This window comes from Misgurnus anguillicaudatus, chromosome 6, assembly GCF_027580225.2.
Source record: "Misgurnus anguillicaudatus chromosome 6, ASM2758022v2, whole genome shotgun sequence".
NCBI classification, from domain to species: domain Eukaryota; kingdom Metazoa; phylum Chordata; class Actinopteri; order Cypriniformes; family Cobitidae; genus Misgurnus; species Misgurnus anguillicaudatus.
Window position 1 is genome coordinate 32,536,194 of NC_073342.2, and position 25,153 is coordinate 32,561,346.

A 25,153-nucleotide genomic window follows, 5' to 3' on the forward strand; every position below is an offset into this window, starting at 1 on the left:
GTCGACGAACAACACGCAGGGGAGAGAAGGTGAAAAATCTTCGTACATTCCACTGTGTGAAAAAACAAAGTCTGCTAGCCAATCAACGTCTGAAAAACAAACAAAGAGCGAGCGACGGCTTCCACTGTTGAAACCAAAACACTTTCACACTGCCAGCCAAAACACGGCGGTCATGCAATGTTGTTTCTGGAGGGCCTGTTTTCTTTAACCGAACAATGAGAAGGTGTCAGATTCAGAAACCTGCCCAACCCTTCAGACAAGATTCATACTGGTTAACTGATGCCCATAATCACATACAGCATTTATAAGCGCTCCACTTCAATGACAATCTGTCACTATTGTTTACACTGAAATGTTTTTTTATCACTGGAAAGGTCAAAATCTTTGTCATTCATTAATCTTGTTTATCAGCAGGAAAGAAATACTTACAACAGTGTTACAAGCGCTACAGCGGTTTGTGTTGAGCTCTAGCTGGCGAAAACTTGCACGTTCCCAATCCGGTAATATTGCCAAGGTCATAAAACAAATGGGGCTCTAACTGCCCTGCACTATAATTAGAGAGCCGGGTGACTGAAAATCTGATTCATGGAAACCAAAAACTGTCTGTAATTTGAGTTTGAGTGCCCTCTGTAACCTGCTCTCCTCACCACAGTTCAGGCACTAAATTGGTACATACAGTACAGAGACGACAACTCTTGGCCCGAATGCTGGTGCCAGTGGACAGAAAAATCATTTGCAACTTCCCAAGAAAGAGAGAAATACATCATCAAGGCCTCTTATACTGTCAGAAATGATTATAAAACAGATATTTTCACTAGGTACAGTTTAAACTTAATGTAATGTAGTAGGTGAGATGTAATATAAAACAAGAAATCATTCAATATTGCAATACAGCCCGTCATTATATTATTGCTTCTAGGGGTGTTACGATACCATATTGATTGTGCCTGCCAGCGACGCAGTGTTTGTCGATACATCAAACATTTCTTTGACGCGATTGCAATTCGGTACGATTAATATATCAATACTTTAATATTTCGTGCCTAGTTAAACAGTTACATTTTTAATAACTCACGAATGCAACCAAAATATATAACATGAACGTTAAATTAAACTCTTTAAAAAAGGCACAATCTCTGTCCCAATTAGGACATTTACAACATCAAACTAAGAAAAAAATTAAAATAAAATAAATAGTGAGGGAAAAAATATCACATAAAATCAAGCTTATGATGGCAACAGTCAAAGTCTTTAGTGTTTCAGCTGGTGCGGGCAAAGGTTTTCTGCCAATCTGTTAATCCAATCCATTTTCCAAATACAAAACATTTCCAAACCCATGATTTGCATTTGAGAGCAATCACCACGTCTTCTGCCTCTTTCGCTGTGTTTTCATTGCTATAATCACTTTGTTGCTGCTTTACATTCACTGCTGACAACAGCACATTAAAATAATCAAAAATGTGCGGTTTGGTGGAAATGTGTATGTTACGTCAAAAAAATGAGTACGCAGAGAGTGTCAAAATAAAAGTACATCATGTCGAAATTGTATGGGTGGCATCGAATCGTTAGAAATTTTATTGATGTATCGATCCATATGGATGTATTGTTACATCACTAATTAATTCATTGTTGATTCATTCACAACTGCATCATTTGTGCTTGAGCTCTTTAGATTTCAAAGAGGAAGTCTGATGAAATGTTTCTGAACATCCTACGCTTCAAAAAACACGAAAAGCGTTAAAAGAAACCGCAAGGGAAAAAACAGCAAAGGAACATTTGTGTACCAAAATAATCTCTTCAAACGACTAAACACTGAAGATATCTTGAACCACATTGAAAAAGAGCAAAAACAGTACACCACATTACATTACAGCACACAGAGCACACTAACTATACATATTTACATATACATGCACATATTTTTGTGCTACTTTAAGTTAAACAATTTCAACTTGAATGTATAAGTTAAGTCAACATTTTTAACCCAAAACTTAAAACAGTAGATTGAATTGAATTTAGTTGATTTAACTTTGTGCTGCATTTTTTTTACAGTGTAGTACACAAGGGCTCAGTTCTCAAGGTTTCTTCTATTTAAAACAACCATATGTCTTATTAAAGTCTGACAGCATCTCAGTGGTTGTCTTCTGTCAGCATATGACTGGCTAATGTGTAAATTACCTATAATGGTAAATGGTAAATAGACTGCATTTACATAGCGCTTTTAACAGACCTATGGCCATCCAAAGCGCTTCACAATTTGCCTCACATTCACCCATTCACTCACACATTCATACACCGACGGCGGTGTCAGCCATGCAAGGCGCCATCCAGCTTGTCAGGAGCAGCTGGGGTTAGGTGTCTTGCTCAATGACACCTCAACACTTGGTTATGTGGAGACGGGGACTGAACCACCAACCTTCCGGTTTGTAGACAACCTACATGAACCACTGAGCCACTGCTATACTGGGAACTATATTCTCAGAAAGCGAAGCACTGCTACATGGGCGGAGTGATTTGCTCGCAGCACCCAAGAAGCCCCTGATGAGGAGCAGAGAGTTCAGTCAGAGCTGTGCAAATCACTCCGCCCATGCAGCAGCGCTTCGCTTTCGGAGAATATAGTTCCCAGTATATTTACGGTTAAAAGATGGCTGGGTCTCATATGACCTTGTTATTTGTACACGCTGTGACTATACAAATCACAACACATAAATAGGAAAATGTTCGCGTTATTTTGTCACTTATTGGAAGCAGTATGCTAGTTGGAGCCATTAACTTTCAGACTTTGTGCTAAGCTAAGTTAGCGGGGGCTGCGTCAGACAGAGTTACAGCACGCACGGAGATGAGAAAGGTATGTATGGACTTATCTAACTCTGGGGAATATGGTGAATAAGCTAAATTTCCAAAATCTGGGCATGTTCCTTTAACTTCGTGTCTTGTGAATTAAATATTTTCTTCTTGTGCGAAGACGCATCTGAGGCAAATAGCACGTTTTTGTGGCAATCTTGTGGCATACCATGCATTGATGCCCTACATAAAATATCGATAAAAGGGTAATTTTATTTTGACGCTCTCAATCCTTGAAGTAATGTCCATCTATACATTTCCACCAAAGTGCACATTTTTGTTTATTTTTGTTTGCTTGTCTCAGCAAGTGAATACAATGCAGCAACAAAACGGTTGTAGCAGCGAAAACACAGCAAAAAGGAAGAAGACGATCGGACGCAAATCGAGGGTTTGGAAATATTTTGTATTTGGAAAACAGACTGGACAACATATTGGCAGAAAACCTTGGTGAAACACTAAAGACTTGGACTGTTGCCATAAGCTTGATTTTATGTGGCATTTTCACTATTTATTTTTAAAAAGAGTGTATTTTTTAATTTGTTATATTGATATTTTAGTTGCATTCATGAGTCATTAAAAATGTAACTCCTTAACTATGCTCGTAATAGTAAAGTATGGATAAATTAATTGATTCAAATCATATTTGCATCAAAGAAACCTTTGATGTATCTGCAAATATCGCATAGATAAGCGATACTGTATCATATCACAACGAACTGTTCGATTTACACCCCTACTAATCGTTGAATTTGCATTTAATGTGTACGCCCCATAAGTCAGCCCTAATTGGCTGAACATAAATGTTTTAAAAACACAAATACTATATCTGAAACAGAGATTTTTTTTGTGCCTGACATCTCCCGGTAAGAGCTTCTCCATGAATTTCTTATCATCTTGCTGTCAAGGTAAAGTGAGGCTCCAGCCACTCGCTCTCAGCATTTTATCATGACAGAAGCCGAAGCGTTGAGTTGTTATGTGAGCGTAGGAGCTTACAACAGCCGTGAGAGACAAACTGACAGGTGAACAGAAGACAGCAGGCAGGAAGAGCCCGTCTGAGTGATTACCACAGAAACCTCGTTACCACACCTCAGCTACCTCACCGAGATGCCTCGCTACAGCACACACAAACACACTGTTAGCTCTGCAGACACAGACGTTAGACGCACTTCATTTCATTCAATTTGCTATGCAAGCAGAGCACAGCGAGGCAGAATATCAATTCTGGAAAGACTGGATGCTCCAGGAATCTATGAAAACACAGGGGGTTCCTGGAAGCGTCCTTGTCATTTCTACTCATTTATAAGACAAATCATTAGCTTTGCTCTTAACAAACACCTCTCATTTTCAGTCATATGATCGAGAGGGTGGAAGACCAAACAAGGAGCCTCGTGGGAAATGTAGAGGTGGGACAAAACGCAGGGAGTTTCCTTCATCCGATGGCCCTTAGCAACAGCCCCACAGAGAGGAATCACCTGTTGCTAAGAGGATAACAGATCCTAGCAACAACAAAAGAAGCACATCTCGGTTTTCTGGGGCAGAGCGAGAACAGAGAAGGATACCTGCATGCCATGCACAACAACAAAACAATCATGAACACTATTAGAAAAGACAACAAACAGGCTTAAGGCTCAGTGAACTCGATAAAACCACAATGACAAAAGCGATCTGCAGAAAACAAAAATGCATGGAGTCATGCAACAGCAGCATTGTTTATCATTTTTACAAACCAGCTATGCAAGCGAGCGTCTATTTACCTGATAACACTCCCAGAAAAGCCTTAATCCATTGCTACCTGTGATGAGGAGAGACTCTGTATTGCGAAAGACATGCGTGTGTATGCATTGCTGTGAATGTGAGAATGTGTGCATCTGTGAAAGAAAGAGCCCTGGAAAGGAAGCAAGGAGTGGTAACCTCAACAACACCTGTGAGCTGTCGCTAGCAACCAATAGTGTGTTTTGTGTGTGTCAGCAGACGCTCTGGGCTAAATATGGACTCACTTGACAATAGAAGAAAAAGTCAAGACTCTATCAGCACACTGTGCATTAAATGCTCACTTTTTTTGTCGCCATGCAATCAATACTTTGTTCATCCCGGAGTCAAATCCCCTTTTGTTTGGCCTTTGCTGAGGACAGCGTGACCTTTTCGGACAATATGCACTAAGCTGCTAAGCGTGCTGAATCACGACATGCTTAACCAGCTAAACAATCAGAACTCAATACGTATTTCTGAAGGAGGAACTTCATAGAACAAGGAAGACATCAGAACATTTTTAGGACAATGAAAACAGTGCTATAGAGATAAGTAAATTGTGTGAAAAATACTGTGTTTTTCTCACATAGGAAACATGAACACGTTATATTGCGCACTGTAAACACACTTAAAGCTTTGAAAAACACAGAAAGAACGAGACCCTGTCATGTTTGTGTTCTGCGCACAGCAGAAGAAATAGCGGTAAAATTAATTGTGACAGAATTTCGAATCAAACACTTTCAAAAGAGGCTTTGAGAAAAGACGGCAATAGTCAAGCATAAAAATGCTCACGATCATGTACAGTATTAGCGAAGATTGCTCCACAAAAACACAGCATTTGCAGTGTCTCGTGAATGTGTGACATAGTAAAAAATACAAGGAGCTAAAATAACTTTATACACTATAGACGGTTTCAGCAGTAGCAACATGCTAAACAAACATCTCTCGTGGAACAAACGTAACTTACTGTAAACTAAAAAACAAATCAATAAAAACAGTCCTTATAGAGTAGTTTATTTCTGATAACAAGCTAAATAAACAACAAGTAGATTACCTTGGTTCATAGCTAAAGCGCATCAAAAACTACTATGAGCTACTGCTACTTTGTGAAAAGTGTACTATATAATCTATACAATAATAACTACAGATCGACTACTAAACCTTCCTCCACATAACGCTGATCCATAATCGCCATCTCCCCTTGTCTTTAGAAAATCCAAAACATTTGTTATTTTCAATATGGTATTTGTTCCAAAGTTCAGTTTAGCCACTAGTCAAGACCATTAAACAAACAAGAGACCAGAAGTTAAGTTACGTCCACACACAATTAACCGCAACAACATAAGTGTGTCTGATGAAACCGTCAATATAGGCTATATTAAAACTATGTTGAATTTTCAAATAAAAAAGGCAGGGGTACACATTCAAAAATGTAAGTTCATCCTTACAGGGTTTCCCGCAGCATATTTCAGTTAAGGTGGCCCGCCTAAGCTTGGAAACCCTACCGCCTTAACTACATCGTCCAAAAAAAAGCTGCACAAAAGGCCGTCAAGTGCATCTCAGAGAATAGCGCGTACACGCATCAAACCACAAGCGGGGACGTGCGCCACATGGCCGAAATGAGAAAGACGTGGTTCGGACCGTCACTGTCTGATGGATAGCCAGTTGATAAAACATCTCATAGAATAGCGCAGACGCGCTACACACCGCGAGCGTACACACGCACCACATGGCAAAAATGAGATAAGACGTGCTCCGTCATGTCTGGAGGATAGCCAGCAGCGCCCACCCGCCCAACCCTACCACCTTAACTAACAAATTTTGTGCAGGAAACCCTGCCTTATGTGGCATTAGTTGATTTTTTTTCTGGAACCCTGACCCTGTTTCAAGATTAACTAAATCAGGGTGCAAAACTAACTTTTTTAGTAGGTAGCACTGGTGCTCCCAAATTTAAAACTTAGGTGCACCAGCAAAAATTTAGGAGCATCCACTAAAAATTATAGGAGCGCCACAACTTCATCATCCTGAAGATTAAAAGCTTGAACAATCAAAATTGATCTTCAATTATTTGCCATTCTTTTAAAAGTAGATTTTACTATATAATAGTAAAATATTTCTGTCAATTATGTTTAACAGACTTTTATTTTGATGGGTTGTCAGTGTGTATTTGATGATCGTATTTCTCAATGAAACAATGAAATCTGTGTGAACTCTGACAGCAGATCTGTCCTCAGATGCTAAAAACAGCACAAAACCGAGTCATCCGTGTGAAGTTTCATTGGTCTCTATGAGACGTTCGCTAATTATTCCACAGTATATGCCAACACATCGTGAAGAAATTAAAACAGATCGCACCACAATCATTTGCACTCGCAAAAACACTTCCAAATATATTTTGAGGTCGCAATTTTCAGCTCTGTAAACACTTATAAAACATTTGCTCTTAATTAGAGTTGATATGAATATATTCAGCACTTGATATTAACAGTAAAATATGCTTAAAAAAATGTTTGAAAGGATCAGACTATTTTTACTAAAAATACAGCAGCAGTACCATGATACAGTATCAAATGGCTAACACCACGGCATTAAATGCTTCAATATTTACATACAATACTCATGCTGTGGTACCTCGGGTTACGTCAACAAACTCTTGGATACGTAAATATTCACGCTGCTTTCTTCACACCAGACTTCACTACACCTAAAGATTTAAGACCGCTAGAATGGATATTTAAATAAAAACCAAACCATCGCTTCAGGCTGCTGAGTTGAAAGCCGTGTTTTACAGCAACATCTGGGCTGTTAAAACAAGCAACCAAAGAAAAGCAGATCTGTGCTTACACATTTGCACACTAACCACAGAAACTGAGGAACAGCAGAAAAAACTAGTTTTATATCAACTTTCTTAATTGAACTACTCATTGTAAAAAAAATGACACAATGAAAAACTCAGATAAAAGCCATTCATTACCCAATCTAACCTGCTGGATTATAACACACATGCTGATTAAAGTGAAGAGATGCAACAGAGCAGAGGAAGTGGAAACAGATGAGACAATTAACCCAAATACCGGCGTCAACTCTCATTTTCATCTGGCAAACTCACAACACGCTCACACTGTCTTTGTCAATTCACTACATTTAGGATTTAAGATTCAAATACCTTTAATAATAGAGGGTAAAAAGTCTTTATACTGCCAAGGCACAGTGTTAAATACAAACACATATACTGTACATACACACGCAGGGTTAAAGAAAAAACGCTCAAGGTTGCTTATATGAACACTCGCCAAGCACCAAATGAGAGTAAAACTGCACTGGCGAGTATATGAAATGCTGTTAATTGCCAGTTGACATTTGTATGAATTCTAGGCATGACTTTAAAGCCGCCTTTCCACTGTACACAACAAACAATGGAGGATAAACCAGAAGTCATTCACTGTGTTTCCGCTATATTCATATTGTCAGGAGGCATGACACGCCATAACATATGCCCGCCACAGCTGGCATATCAAATCTCTCATGTGATTAACTACGTGATTTACTATTTTCCCCCATCACACGTTTGACAAGCTATAATTTGTACAGATTTTATTTAGTTTTGGGAAGTATTTAATTATTTGATAATTATTTCTTAAATATGCTGAATTATGAAACAGACATGCAACTTCTTGCCTTCAGGCAGTTAATTAATAAAAAATTTGGTATCTGCATTTCTCGTGCTATTGCCGATATGCCAATGGTTTCAAATTAATCAAACAATCGGCCGATACATATCTGCGTAGGGATCGACCGATACAGATTTTTTTTGTGTGCCAATACCGATACCGATTTTTGTTTCATCAGCCTTAGCCGATGACCGATACAGGCTGCTGATTTTTTTGAGCCAATACTGCTTTTGTTCACTCAATTTACATCATAAAAATGACATGATGATGCCAAATGTTACAAGTCTCAATTTAAAAAAGTAACATTTATTGAACTTAAACAAAAAAAACTTTATTTAACAAATAGTAATAACAGGTGAGGGTGCTATGGAACCACAAACTGCACTCTCCACAATGACGAGGAACAATCAGCAAAGGATATTGATTTCTAGCACTTTACTACTACAAATATATAAATAAAAACCCGCTTTGTCCAGCTATGATCAGCTGTTAGGCCGAGCTTTCGATGTTGTCATGGAAAGGTTGGTTGTTTTTAATTACATGACCTGCAATCACTTTCGGCTTCCAGCACTCTGTCTGTAAATAATGCCGGAAAAAAATCAGCGAACACACCAGCCACGTTAGTTTTACACATAAACTGCCAAAAATCTGCCCTCTATCACTACATCTGCGGCTGATACATCGGTGCATCACTACTCCATATTTTAATAGAAGATTCCTACAGTAGTTACTGTCAAGTGTGTAAGAGTAAAAACATTAAATCTGTAAAACAGAACTCGCAGCAGGCATCGGAAGCATTTACACATCATTTCTCTGTTTTTTGCCCTAGTTTCTTCAAGATGGATGAGCGCCATCTCACCTCTGGGGTGCTCTCACTTTTCAGTCCATGTGTGAAAACAGACAAATAGAGTAAAGAAGAAAACGAAAGCGTGTTTGTGTGCCCTGAGCAAAAAAACAAACCATCAGCCACGTAACGCTCCGAGTAAATCGACCTCAACGCGTGCAAGAGCCGAGAGGAAAATCTCCCCTACAGACAGCATAACAATCAAGATAATGTTTCCTGCGTGGGAAAAAGAGAAAAACACGAGGCCTGGAAGAGTACGAGTATTCAGAGCGAGCATCCTGCATTAAGCCAGATGGTAGAAGATCAGTTTGCCCAGAAAGAGCAAGAGACCTCAGATTGCCTGATAACTACACCAGCTTTAACGGATGACTTAACATCTATTGACTCCATAAGGAAGTGTGCACTAAGCTGTCTGGAGATTTAAAGTGAACACTAACAAACAACACAGCGTGTCTATGCAGTCCATCTCAACCCACTTCATCTAATCATCGACAATCGTAATTAAAACAAGCAGGCTCTCCTTTATCCAGCGTGACCTGACCAATCTGTGTGATTCCTTTGAAAAATAGAGAGGGAATTTTCATTTCACGCTATAAACTCATTCAAATAAACCGACTGGAAATGGATTTGAGTACAGTGAGGGAATAACAAACAGCTACAAACACAAACCCTTATAAACCCAACACAAATCCTCAATTCTTCAGCTGTGGATATCAGAAATGTGTTTATGTAAAAGTTTAAAAAGGTCTGAAAGCAGAAGTAAAAATGATCAAACATGCTGATCTGAGTGCCTGCAAACCTTGACATATGAGTGCCAAACTAAACATAAACTGTTGTCTTCATACAAGACTAAATCAGACTTTGGGCTAGTAGAACAGATCCTTCACGGATTTAAGTCATGTTAGGGATGGACATCCAGAGGGTGCGTTTTAAACCTATTGTTTTGTATCAGGATGCTGGTAATTCAGCTATTAAAACAAAGAAAATACATTGTTTCTAACTAAATAACAAGACCCAATAGAAAAAGAGTAGTGGACGGTTTTGACGCTCGAATGCATTCTCCGAAATCCTTTTTCGCCTTCCAATCGGTTGACACCGAACATTTTTGATTGGTTGCCGCCAAACCGCATCATAGCTCATTACCATAAAGTTGAGTTGATTTCAACTCAAGCTCACACCGTCCAAGGCGTGTCGTGACACTGCTCGCCGGAATTCAGGTGCGACAAAAAATCCATTCAAGCTCTCTCGCACAATGTGAAGCCCACAAACCTTCTGAGGAAAAGCATGCAATGCACATGTTTATGTGAAACTATGATGATAACGATAATCATTTAAAGCTATAATGGGCAAACATGCCAACTATCATCATGAAGGCCCACAATAGTATCGTCTATCAGCACAACCCTAACGTCCATCCCTCACAGCCTTGGCTTGGATTTAAAATGGTGGCACACTTAACAAGGTGTATACACATCTCATTAATTTCAAGGGGAAAAAAAACAAAATTGCTCAAAGGAAAACATGCCAGCCAAGTTTTCTTTCTGTAGCAGATTCAGGCCACCAAACTGAACAAGCCATGAACACAAACCACAAAGATCCATCTTTGTGCTACAGAAACAGTGTAGGTTATTACACAGGCAGTCTTCATTATAAGTCGAGGTCAGCCGGTGATACACCAGCAGAGATGGAGATAAAAATCCCACTGGGACCAAAGAGAAGAAACAAGTCTTAGAATTTGGCAGGTCTCTTAAACAGGGAACTGGTGTTAGCATTAAAACGCTCCTGAGAATAACAACTGGAATGTTAGATAACAACCTGCCAACAATCACAAACTGTTTTTGTTAGAATCTAATTCATAATCCCATTTATTAATGACAAACAAACTAATGCCAGCTAAACCAGTGTGTATAATAAACCAGAGGAATATCTTGTGTTTCAGACTACACCTGTTCCAAAACACTTTGCATTCCTCAAAAAATTAAACCTTTTAAAAACCACCCTTAGGGCACCATTCAAGTGCAGATGAAACCGCGGATTTGACATTTTCTACTCAATTTGCATCTGAAATCAACACACTTAGACATTAACATTTTGTTATGCCAAGATAAAAAAAATTAGCAAAGAAAAAAACCTGCCCGTAACTTAGGGCTGGGCGATATATATCGAGGGATTCTCATGCTTGTTTCATCAGTAAAGTCGGTTCCTTGATTAGTAGGAAATCGCCATCAGCTGCTTATAGAGGGAGTGGCATTTACTACACAGAGCCTGATATGCTCTGATATGCAGTAAAATGCTAAATATATTCACACAAGCTTGTGTTTCCAGTCTGACGAATTTGCATTTGTATGAATGGAAGTCAATGGAATGAAAAGTGTAGTGTCAATAATTCATAGCAGTCCTTCTCACTGTATAACACGAGATCAAACAACAGAAGACTTGTAGTGCTGACCCTTAAGACTGTAATGCTTCTTTCACCTCACCACAAATCACATCTTTAAAACCGCACATCACACATTAACTCTGTCCTTAGCGACCACAAGCTCACTTCTTAAAGCTGCCTTAACACCACAGACTAAAATATACTTCACCTACCACCCCATCTCTGCATTTATCCTCTCATCCTACCGACTGAAAACAGCCCTCGCCGAAGGAGCACAGAGTAACTGACACCACTTTTCAATGTTGAAAGCTGCGGTACAAGGACACCACTTGTTCGCCCCACAGAAAGAGGAGGGGGGAAGGCATAGAAAGGAGAGAGGAAAAAGCACCCAGGGTATTTTGGACTTGGCAGGGCTTAGAGAAGCTCTCAGGAGGACGACAGGACTGCCGTACCATTGGTAAAGAGTTTAAATAGTGCATACTCAATCAGTGATCAGTCACTTACAATCAGCAATCTGCAGAGATTTACATGGAGAGGAGAGAGAGAGAGAGAGAGACAGAATGAGAGAGAGAGAGAGAGAGAGAGAGAGAGAGAGAGAGAGAGAGAGAGAGAGAGAGAGAGAGAGAGAGCCTAACTTAGGGTTTACATCAGACGCAAGTTCAACAATTTGCGCTAGTAGATTACATACAAAGTCAATGCAAAGACGCACTCATACACGATGCGAATGACGCATTATGAGCGGCGTGTTTACCGCAAAAACATGGGATATTCATCTCAAACGCGACACAAAGTTAGATCCCGTGAGTAATCTAGAGCCAGTAACGTGATGCCCCGCGTTTGGTGTGTACGTAGCATTAAGAATCAATTTTAAATCAATTAATGAGGGTCATGATTTCCACCCCTATATAAAGCAGGGAATTGTAGGTTAAATATTTTTTAGGCTACAGAACAAACCAGAGAAGAGAAACCCTGCGTTCAGAGAAACAGAAGGAGAGATTGTGAGGGATTAAAGGCCACAGTTGCCTGTTAAGTCGATGACAAGCTGTGGTGCTTGCAATCACCACAATGCAAATCCCAGCTGCACAACAAGTCCAAGGACGCTTTCTTCTTACCAATGAGTGACAGGTGAGAACAACCAAAGAGACACTGAGAGAGGCAATGACTGATTCAAGATGAGTATGTGTGGTTTTTCAAATCTAAGAGATCCTTCAACACAGAAAGATGGTTAAAGATAGAGACTAACATGAGAAAAATCTCTCACACACTCTTGCTTCAACTTTCTCATAAACAAACCGCAGTTTGATGACCCTGTTAGTTCAATCACCTAATCTGCTAATGATCAGATAAAAGTAAATGAAGGGAGGGAAGAAGAAGAAGAGGGAAGGATGAAGATGAGAAAATAAGCAGAGAGATACACTGATGTGAAAAGATAATATGCTGGTCAAACAGTTGAATTCAGATTGAATCCAGCCCATGAAATTCTGGGAAAGTCTGTTAACAACCCCTGACACTGATGTTAAATTCTAGGTTCGTCAACAAAACTGATCATCTCATGAAGAATAACAATAGCTGCATTTCCATTACTCTTTAAATTGCACAAATTGACATTGCGAATTGAAAAACGGCAATTGGAAACACAATTTTGCAAAAACTCCCATATATCGCAAAAATGTTTTCCAGCTTGCACGAGATGGTTTTTCAGGCAATTCAGAAAAGATCAATTTCGCTAAACTGCAATGGAAAGAGGTTATTTCCAGCATTTCCAGGTTGCCTGATGTAAGTAATTCACATAATTATTATTTGAAGATGACACGGTATGAACTAAAACCTCCCAGAAACACCTCAATACATGTCTGCTCCCAACTATAAGAGGCTTTTCTTACCAATAATGTTTGGATAACACTCCTACATCTCTTTGGATTTAAAATAATGCACTATTACCTCCAGGAAACACCTATACATTGGGGCTCCTAAGAAAAAGGGGCTTTCCTTGGAGTTAATGTTCGGATAATACTCTTACGTCTCCTTCGGTTAAAAATAATGCCTAGTGCGGTGGATGTGATATTAGTAAACCTAGCATATCATCTTTTAAAGTAAACACTATCTTTTGTCGACATTTAGGAAATAACTAGGGATGCTCTGATCAGGATTTTTGCAGGAATACCAATTTGTCGTCTTCGTGATCGGCCGATACCCAAGCTCTTTGATGACTGTAACTAATTTTTTCTAAATAAAGTAATACCATAGATGTTGCCTTTGTTATATTCATTGCAGTAATTAGGAATATTATTGTTTTAATAGAAAATCAAATATTCGTTCCACAAAGAGCAATTTAATATTCCTTTAAAAAGCTGAAAATAAAACACTTCACAGTCTTTACTGTATGAATGAAATATACACACATTCATATAAAGTACAACAATTCTTCAGTCAAGAGCAGAGAGTGATTTTATTGAGAGATGAATTAGGTTACTGTAGCTTTAAGACATGAGAGAGATGATGACAAGCCGTGTCTGTGAGTGCGTCAGGTGTACGCATACAAGAGCAGCTGTGAGGAAAATGAAAGTTTAAACGGTCAAAACTTTAAAACACATGCAAATAATAAACTTTTGGCATAAAGAAACATTGTCCACGATAGTGTTGTATACGCCGTTTGATGGAGGACCAGATCGTGTCCTCAAAGAAAATATAAAAGAAATCCAAACATTTAAAAAAAAGTCAAAAATGAGCAACGGGTTGTAAAAATGCTCGCACTGCGTAAAAATGGTCTCCAATTGCGGCCGCATTCAGAAGCCCTATAATGACAAAACTTAGCAAAAAGTCGGTACTAAAAGACATTGTGCTTTCATTGGATCGATAATCGTCGTCTAAAGAACACTAACTAGTTTAACTAGATGAAGCATCTCATTGGTTTGGTCAGTGGTATCTGAAACCGCTGGTCTGGATGTGCCGAACATTAGGTAAACAACATTTCAGAGCAGACAGTCAAACAGCAGGGACTCTAAAATGTTTAAGATCACACTGAACTGAATTCGGGACGTTTGTCTACATGAGCCTCTCAAATGCATAAACTCTACCGGCTCCCCCCTGTGAGGAGAAAAAGAGGGTTATTATCAGAGGAACTTTACCATTACATCCAAAGCCAAGGGATCAATCTGCACGAACAGAGAGACTAAAGGAAATGAAAACCCAGAATGTCTTGTACTCAGGAGAGAGAGACAGAGAGAGAGAGAGACACACAGAGAGAGAGAGAGAGAGAGAGGAGATACTGGCTTGCCTTCAGAACAACTGAAGACTTTGATGTGGCCTTTCCGGATCTGAGGGGTCTGTACAGTATTTGTTGCACCCCCTGTTGTTATATCAAGCAGTGCAATGTAAAAAACATCTTCCCTTCATAAGATGGTGATCATCGGTGCTGAAATTAAAAACTAGCAGCATCAATCACTGCATCAATGCAGACACAAAACATCTTTTGCCCTAGAACGTGTATGCACATTACTAGGACAAATCAAAAAGTGAAGCCTGATCTGAGCCAAATTTAGTTTCAGTTTTAAACTTCTTTTAGCTGTTGACACATGACAGAAGCTGACCCATCAACTTTATCTGTTATTTCACTCCAGACACAAAACACTCAAACAAACACTTAATGGTCAGCTCAACCAGACCAGAGGTTTAAGTAACCAGGGACAAAACCGAAGATTTGATTCTATACATTTAATCATTTTCCTGTTAATAGTTTTTATTTGCATTTAGTGCTAATGCTAAATCACAGATTGTTGACAAACATTTTCATAACTAATATATGTAAGGAATAATTGATGATGGGCCGTTGAATTCTTAGAAAAGTAATGTACCCCCGAGGCGGTGATGCAGCCACGACACAAATTATTTTCAATAATTTAACAGCCCGTCGTTGATTATTCCGCTTATACTACGATAACCACACCTCAAGACATCGATCACGGTATATTTAAAGTGATTCGTCCGGTTTTTGTACTTAAATTGCTATTGTGAGTAGGACTATTTCTTCCACGTCTCATCCAACGGCTCTTTTGCTTGTTCCAAAACGTCATTTTAAAGCTGGCAATGGAGGCTTGAGTCGTTGATAGCATTCTAATGCAGTTATTAATGAAGTTATTAAGAAAGAGAGCGACAGAGACAGAGAGACAAAGAAAGAAAAAAAGAAAGAAAGAGAGAGAGAGACAGAGAGAGAGAGACAGAGAGAGAGAGAGATGTGTGAACGAGGCTGTCTCTGTGAGTCTCTAAACAGCGCTGTTATTGCCTCGGAAAACCGTCTGTCATGTTGTTTTTGTTAGTCCGTTATTACAGTTAACTATGCGAAGTGATATGGATCTGTAATGCGGTCAAGATAGCTGCCTGGAACTACATTCGCCATGCATTTCCCAGAAAAAATTGCACACCTCAGACTGTTCATCAGCCAATCAGATTCAAGCATTCAACAAACCCATAGTATAATTACAATTAACACAGATGCCTGAAAAGTAAAACTGGAAAAAAACTAAACATTTTGTTGCTTGTCAGTAGCATTGTTGTAGTGACAGCTAAAATACATCAGCCTATATGTAATTTTAAATAAAACTTATATACTATATAAATTGTTGTTAAATTGTATTAATTTAATGTTTTCTGTGGATAAGACATGCTTCATGATAAACCGAAATTTAATTAAACTATAAAAGCAAAATCCAGCAATATGGAAAATACGGAATTTGAGAATAAATAAATTAGATTTCATATGGTCCTAAGCTTACAAACCAATAACCTCCTCTTTATACATAGTGAATGAATATGAATAAATCTCTGCTGTACTTTTTCAGAACAGGGGATGACATTTTTTGTCCTCTCTCCCTCAGGAATTGCTCATGCTCATTAGCTCTCTTTTAACAGCAACAGTGTCAGGGAAGATTTCTTTATATCTCTGTCCTACATCAAATTAACAACCAATGAAGAGCTTTGCCCATTCCTCCAGATGAGTACTGATCAAATATTCACCGGGTACAGCTTTTGTCCTTCTCAACGATCGTCCAAATGTACGTGTGTCTAAACATCTCCATTATTACTGGGACGGGCAGATCCGTAAGACTGTGATGAACGGCAGGATTTATTCTGACTTGTCGTCTAAAAAGCGTGAAGCACAGACAGACTCCAATCTGAATTACTAGCACGCTGATCCCATCTCAGAAGCAGCCAGCGAGCATTCATGGCCAGAATACCAACACAGGCATTCTGGATCAAGACTATGATTCCTGTCAGACGGAGTGGAAAAGTCCTGAAGTGTACTCTGGAGGAAAGACTGCGGGCATGCACTTCAGGAAAGAGAGACAGTTCAAGCAATCCGGACAGCAAAGAACGCATGAGGAAAATATGTGCTGGCCAAGTCTTATGGAAACACTCCGGGAATTCAGACAACGGCGGAGTCTGGAGCGCCAAACACAGTGCTGACCTAAAGGACCACACATAGTACGAATTAATATAGGGACAAATGATGACAGGGAGCCCATTTAACGTAGCTCAGCACCTTTACTCTGCCAGGACTGGAAAGAAAACGATTGTGGTTTTAACCACAGGGCTCTCTGGGTGTCTAATAAGGACAAATACCGCTTGAAGCAAACCTGCAGCGCCTGATGAAATGCAGGAATGTCAAAAATGAGGGAGGCAGTGCTGCTGTTTCTTCAAAACACATGCAGGGGTAAAGATGTGTGAATGTTTGCTTTTTCAGCTCCAGGTGGAAGCAGGTTTGTGGTGAAACTCTCCTCCCTCTGTCCTGGCGTGAGGTCCTGGCCGAGAGCCGGAAAATCTTCACTAGGGTTCTGTGGAGATCCGAGGTCGATGTCTGAAAGTTCCTACAGTGCCAGAATATTTCTCAGAGTTCCCTTTGTGCTTTCTGTGGCATTATAGGCGTGACAAATCATCCCAAAGGCATTGAACTTTAATGGAAAGATGGGTACATTTGTGTGCCTCATAAAAACACAGGTGCAGATCTTAACCTTAAAGGAAAAGATCACCCAAACATTAAACTGTTAATGTCATTGCAAGCCTGTGACTTCTCATCTGTGATGAATTTTTTAAAGATTGTCCAGGATAGTATGGTTGCGCCGATAGACAATACTATTGTTTATCGACGATCATCAGACATGGTCGATAGCTGGCTTTTATGACAATAGTTGGCGATGGTTATCATCATCATCGTTTCACATTAACATGCACACTGCATGCTTTTCCTCACTTTGTGGGCTTCAATTTGTGCAAGATAGCCTCTGTAGGGCTGTGAAGATTAACTGGGCAAATGCGAGTTTTCTCAATGAATGAATTTGAATGAATTACGGTGAAATGCCGCCACATCCCAAAGCCAGAGAGCGCTCTCGTGTAGAATAACCATTTTGTGCCACAGTAGAAGTAGCATTACAAACGCTATTCCAGGAAATGTCTAAAGGGATATTTATATCGTTGTTCTTCAGATTGTTTCAGGTATTTTCATGATAATAAAAATATTTTGAATGATTTTGTTTGATGAGTGTTGCTTTTTATATTCACATTATAAACGACTGAAACTCAGTGATTTTAGATTGATAAGGACTTCCTACTGATCACAGAGCTGTAGTACACGCACAAGCTGTGCATGAAACACTGAATCAGAGCCTTGCAATTCAGAATCGATCTCAGGCAGGTCTTTTTAATGTGGAACGCGATGTATCGCCACGGCCCTAATAGTTTGTAACGTGTGCGGATTTCTTCTCGCACGCACTTGGACTACACGCCTCTTGGACTTTTGCTCGGAGGCATGCAGGTGAGTTTGTTGTTTCCGCTCCCTGGCACGCAAGACGATCTCAAAATGGTGCATATCACCCAAGACTAATGACTAGGGCTGTCAAAATATAATAATAATAATAATTATTGGTCAACATAGCTTGTGCAATAAATTCCAAGTTTATCAATGTGAAGTCATTTGAATCAGACCTGTTGCTTTTTGTCATTTTGGAATATGACAGCATCATTTCCTTTTATTATGTGACAGAACATGATAATATGGCGAACGGTAAAATTAATCAAACTATTTCTTCATTAATTGTAAAATCAGTAAATGCTGAATCGTGGACCTTGAGTTACATTAAACAGGTTCATCTGGTGCAGTTCTGCATGACTGAGTTAAGAGCTCAAGCATCTAGGGTTCCTTTGTTCACCTCCACTTCTCTATGAATCCCATCTCCATCTGACGGTAACCATAGTTACAAATACCCGACGGACATTTGATATAAGCCTGTGATCCGTGGATGCTCCAAGAGTCCATTTGCCCTGGAGATTTAAATGAACACACTAAACACTGAGCACATATCTGCATTTCCATGCCGTGTCAGGACAGGCAACTCTTAACAATGGCCTGATAGAGCGTCTACAGATATGGATGACTGGGCATGTGACAAGGCATCGCTGGAATAGTGAATCCAAGGCATCAATCCAAAGCGACTCAAAGGCCCAAAAATGCCATCAGTTTCTCTGGCAGGAAACACATGCCCGCTTTGTGTCCTATGCTGCTGCTGGTGGAGGGCGGCGTGAACCAAAGCGCCCCTTGTTTGATTTCACTAGAAGCTGTAATCCTTATCATAAAGCCTTTGAGTAGATGGAGTGAAGAGGTTGAGGAAACTGGAATGAAGATGCTGGGCGGGTGAGGAAAGTGAGAGGAAGGTTAATGTCAAGCTGCCAACAAACAGATTCCCACTCAATCACACATTTAGCTTTTCTCAAACACAACCACATAACAACTGATGTGAAAAATACATAACTGTCAGTCTGTTTTATAGTTTAAGATATAAATGCACAAACAGGTTTTTAAGATCCACACTGAACTGAAAACACATTACACTGACTGACAAACACAGCCTGCCATACAAAAGCTTTTCACACTCCAAACACACACACGGGGGGAACTGCACGCCAATGCCTCATAAATCCCCAATGCACCTTTACGGTCATACAAATACAACAACGAATCAGAAAGTGAAAGAGGAGAAAGAGATTATTGGGGAACGGCAGTGCCACAGACCTTACCGATTTGTGCAACACTTCAACACAACACAGTCATAATGAAAGCCTATTCACTTTTCATGTTCACTTTAGGGAAAAACAGTTCATTGGAAAATTGCTTTCGACTGCAGGACTGCAAAATGCAGGTTAACCAACAATCTGTCAGAAGCATAAGACACAAACCAGCAAGAAGAAAAATGAGGTCAATGACACATCAAATGAGAAGTTCAAGACCAGGTGAAAAACTGCAGCTACACAATCTGTTTCACCTTAAAGTTATCATACAAACTATATACACAAACATACAAATCTAATAACATCAGTCACACACAAACAAATACAACAGATGGCACCGTACCAGCTTTGGAAACAGGAACATTTTATATACAATAATTTAAATATTACAATGTTATAAAAACTCTTTCCCAGCCAGAATGAAAAAAAAACTTTGCCAGCCAGCACCAGCATTTCTTTATGATTTTCACACAAGTTTAACGCTTTCCAGAAAATGTTCTTTTTTAAATATATAAACATACAATATATCAAATAAAACAACAGACCATCTGCTTAAAAAAACACCCATTGCATCCTACCTTCATTTGTTACCCCTCAAATATGCGTAGGTTTCTTCAAAAATACAACATTTACCAAAATTATATATTTGCATTTCATTAGAGATCAGATTCAGAGCGATGATCAAAACATACACAGAGTTTTTACTGGTTTTGGATCAGTGGATGCTTCAGTGTTTTATAAGTTGGGTAAGAGTGACACCTAGTGGTTAATAACAGAAATGAGAATTGCTGTAAAAACTCGTCATTGGCAGGGAAATGGATAACAAACACAAACTTATAGGTCTTTCTTCAGTTTCCATCATTAAAGAATAGGGGTGTAACAATACATTGTGCGATTCTGCTTGCTCTCAATGAATTGCGTTGAAATGCCGAAACATCCAAAAGCCAGAGGGCGCTCTTGTGCAGAAACTCAATATGCGCCACAGAAGAAGAACCATTTACACATGCATCTCCAGGAAATGTATCAGCATATTTATACTGCGGTTTCTTAAACCTTTTCAGGTATTTTCATGATAATAAAGAATATTTATAATGATTATGTTTGACGATTGTGGCTTTTTCAAATGCGTGTTATAAACAACTTACAGTAATTTTAGATTGATAAGGACTTTTTTCAAAGAGCCAAAGTGCATGAAAGAGCTGTGCATAATATCTATTAGTGTGTATCGCAAATTATCGTTACACCCCTATTAAAAAAGAGCTTTTAATCAGACATCCCAAAATGCTGCGTGAAAGCAAGAACTTCATCTAAAGTCAGTAAAACAAAGTCAAAGCGCCTCAATTTAACATTGCAAATACATTTCCAAAACATATGGCTGGAGAAAACTTGAGAAATGTTCCTAGTGAGTATGACTACCAGCAGCTCAATCCCACGAGAGCCCAAATAAACGTGAGGGTAAAAGAGGAAGACCTCTGCTGCCACATTACCAATCTGTTTGTCTGTGTGTGGGCCGGAGATGTGAGAATCTGCTTACATGACTGTAAAGAGAGACACGGCACATCAGATTTAGTCACAGAGCTGTGAGGAAGCACAGATGTTTGACCTCATGAGCTCAGAGCTGTTAAGGACTCTGGGATAAACGACTCAAGATCATTTGGCATTAAGCCAGAAACACGTGAACGCAAAAACATCTCACAAAACACAAGTACACACTACATTCTCAGCATTGACGCAAGGTTACCACTGATATAAACTAGTTGATCGTACATAAAGTGTTTATAAGTTTATATCTATATATTTGAATAAAACCACATGTAAGGTTTAGCCGGACAGAGAACTGAGATTACTGCCATAAAGATGTAAAAACACACATAAAGAACACTACTAAACGTTTGAAATACACAGACCAAACTACTGCATCTGTGCCCGTCTAACATGTTTCTAAATAGGGCTGTGCAGAAATATCGATACAGCGAACTATCGTGATATTTTTCCACGATAGTGTATTCATATTTCAACATCAAATCCCTCTGTGTGCATCAAACGACCTCCTCCGCCACTGCTGTAGTTGTCGATGTCCAGTTGTCTGTCATATACGGCCATTCAGCCAATATCGCAGATGTTAGCGGGAGTGAGAGAATGGCAGAAAAACTCCTGCAGCTTTCAAAGTGGAAGCACTTTGGCTTTAAAAAAAGGAAAAAAAATTAACTCTATTTGTTTTTACATTTTTGATAAAAAAAAGAAAAAGTATTGCAATGTATCGCAACATGCAACCTGTTGGATCGTACCGTGAGGCCCTTGCCAATACCCAGCCCTATTTCTAAAGGGCCGTTTACACCGTAACAAAATCCGCAATAGGCGGGACAGTTTTTAGGCTGTTCGCTTTACGCACAGTTTTTCTGTCCTGAAATTGCAAACTTTTGAAGATGGATTTCAAAGGGCAGGTTTTTACCTAGTCGTCTCCATGTTAACCATGTTAATGTGAATCTGTGATAACGGTGATGCGCTCAGACAAATAACTCTGATTTATACTAATAATGTCTGATATCGATACAGAATCATTAAGGCGATGTTTGCACAGCTTTCTCATGCACTACAGCTCTTTGATCAGTAGGAAGTCCTTATCAATCTGAAATCACTCTTAGTTTAAGTCGTTTATAACATGCATTTAAAAAAGCAACACTTGTCAAACATAATCATCATACATATTCTTTATTATCATGAAAATACCTAAAAAGGTTTGAAGAACAGCAATAAATATGCTTATAGGCATTACGTGGATCTGCTTATGTAAATGGTTCTTCTTCTACGGTGCATATTGAGTTTCTGCACGAGAGCACCCTCTGGCTTTTGTACGTAGCAGAATTTCATCATAATTCATTCAGAAGCATAGCAAGCAGAATCACACGACTTATCGTCCCAGCCCTTTGATTTGCATGTGTTAATTCTGTTTATAGGCATGTGCGAATATAACCAAAACAACAATGGTGATATTATTAACGCTTCTCCAGCCAAGTTTATAAACTTTCAGCACTTTATAGTCCAGGGTCACGTGTAGTAATAAATCTACATCATCGCTCGCCATTTTTTGTATCAATCCCTTTGTAGAAGAACGCGTATGTGTGGAGGTTTGTAGTGTTTCTTTACATGGTAACATCGCCATCCAGTGGTCCATTTAGTAGTCTATGCGGATCTACCTAAACACGATGTTTTGACAGCATTGTCATTTCTACATACATTTTTTTATAAATGGAAAAATTGAAAAAAGCTTTTTCGTTTTTACTACAATGTTGGCTTTATTTTTTAGTTAAGTTTAATTTACTGATCTCATGTTTAAACAGAGAATAAAAACTTTAGACCTTTAAATAAACAGCAAATGACATCTCAAGCAACCAGGCGTAAACAAAGCTTTTTCATACAGCAGCTCTGAAAACTTTGTGTTTGTGTGGCTGTAAAGTTTGGATACTGTTGGAAGAGATGAGGTGAGAGGTGTAGTAAACTCTCAGAGTCTAAACTAAACTGGCACATGCTTTTAAACATTTATGCCTGATACATTTTTAACAAGGTAGGTACATAAAAAAGACATGTCTGGGTTGTTTTCTCTCCACTAGCATCTCCAGCACGCAGCTAGTAGAAAAACTTCACTAATGACTGCACTCTCAGATAAACAACTGAAAGTTTATCCACCAAACAAAGCTCTAGTACACAATCTATAACAATTCTGTATTTAAGCCTAAAATATGTCCTCAAAACTCACAGGCAGTCCTCAAGGCAGAAAATTGCATCATTTCTGTGTAAAGAGCATCATTTTATTGAGTCTGCATACTTAAAACACCATAACACCAAGCATTCTTAGCTAGTTCTTCTATTTCCTTTCTCTGTAACAGTTGGGTTATCTCATTAAAGCAGACCTCTCTACGAGTCCGACCTCATCAGACCCAGACAAATGTCAACCTGACAGCGCACCTGTCAATGTACCTGTCTGAGCGAAAGCAAAGTTTTTCCATGCACAGTCACTCACTGGACCGGACCAGATAGATAAAGCAGAAGAAGAGGTAATGTGACACCGGCTGAGCTCATTACCAGTGTGCTGTACATGTACTGTAAATGAGAACACGGCCAACGGCGGCCAAAGCGTTCAGCTGTCAGTTTAACAGAAACACTTTTAACACACACAGCAGCTCAATTTAATGCTCATTAGAAAGACATTAGCATGGTGTCTTTTGGCAAACAATATCTTAACAACTGTCAGTGATCATCTGAAATAAATGAAGATTTTTGTTAAATAAGAAAACTGTGATCTTAGACTCTGAGATGAGTTTATAAATGATGATAAAACACAAACCCGCAGTGATGTGTTGAGCTCTTTCACAGCAGTGAATTTATTTCACTATTTAACTTTCTTTTATTAATGCAAGGGTTGGAACATTCAAGGAATTTTCAAGGCTGGAAACTTTCCATGGGAAGATATGGGAATAAACAGGGATAATGATAAAATAATGTCTCTTTGCATGTATTTATGTAAGTTACATACATTTGTTAAAACTTCCTTGTGCTGTGAGTAAGCTAGTGTGCAACAACATTACACCATTGTAAAGACAAATACACTGACTGACTGAAAAAACATTTAGGTGAGATCATTAAAAAAAAAAAAACACCCAAAAGTTTGGACACATTACTTTTTTTTATATTTTTGAAAGACATCTATTATGCTCATCAAGCCTGCATTTATTTGAACAAACATCCTTCAGAAGTCATTCATATTTAAATATAAATATGATAAACACAAGTATCAGGATTCTTCAAAATTTGTATTACCTTGAATGCATGTCTGCTTTTAACAAAACAAAATGTTTATCTATGTTTGTATATAATATAGTTAATATAAATTTCTCCAAATGTCCAATAATTCTTATAAATTCCCATTAAGTATCCAATTTGGAATAGTTCCAAAATTCCCCAGATTTAGTCCCATTGGAAAGTTTCCAGAAATTTCCCAGAAACGTTCCACCCCTTTGCGACCCCAATTAAAGCTGCTTATTTTTTAAATTAAATGAACTCAAATTTGATTTTGGATGCAGAGGAAACATCTGTGCAAACCGTATGCTGTCAGACAAAGTTGTATTAAATTCTAAAACATTACTTTCATTCAAACAACAGACATTTTCACAGAAAAATCAACACTAAAACTCAAAAACAAACTCATTTTACATTCATCCACCTCAAGAATGCATAAACATGAGCTTTAAAAATGGGTGTATGTCGCTACAAACTTCACTTTGTTCTCATAAAACAAATCGTCACGTTGATGATATGCGTGGCAAACATTCACGTTCTGTTTGCATAGGCTTTCCCAAAATAAAAATAAATGCTGGACCATCATCTTGCTCCAAAAATAAACAGTCCAGATGAAGCTCATCTAACAGGCTGACATGTAATGGAATAGACTCTTCAATCTCAGTGTGAATGCAAAGAGGAGGACGAGAGAGAGAGAGAAAAAGAGAGAGAAAGAGAGAGGGTAAAGCTAGCACATGAATAAACCATTGTGGTTTTGTGAAGTCCTGACCTCGGTTAACACCAGGCTGTTTACACACAAGAGCAATGTGA

General features: G+C 38.8%; 2 protein-coding genes across 4 annotated transcripts in view; both read right to left on the reverse strand.

Annotated features, from left to right (window-relative positions):
- Positions 1 to 25,153, reverse strand: part of spg11 (SPG11 vesicle trafficking associated, spatacsin) — a 393,853-nt gene that overhangs the window by 192,398 nt on the left and 176,302 nt on the right. The gene's annotated exons all lie outside the window — the stretch shown is intronic.
- znf609a (zinc finger protein 609a) overlaps positions 1 to 25,153 on the reverse strand; it is a 104,310-nt gene that overhangs the window by 28,313 nt on the left and 50,844 nt on the right. The window contains exon 1 of one of the 3 annotated variants that reach the window (XM_055191628.2): positions 4,599 to 4,727. The exons of the other annotated variants lie outside the window; for them this stretch is intronic. Coding sequence (XP_055047603.2) covers positions 4,599 to 4,712 — 114 coding nt within the window. The 5' untranslated portion in view covers positions 4,713 to 4,727. Of the gene's footprint in view, positions 1 to 4,598; positions 4,728 to 25,153 lie in introns of those variants that run through there. 3 annotated transcript variants of the gene reach the window in all.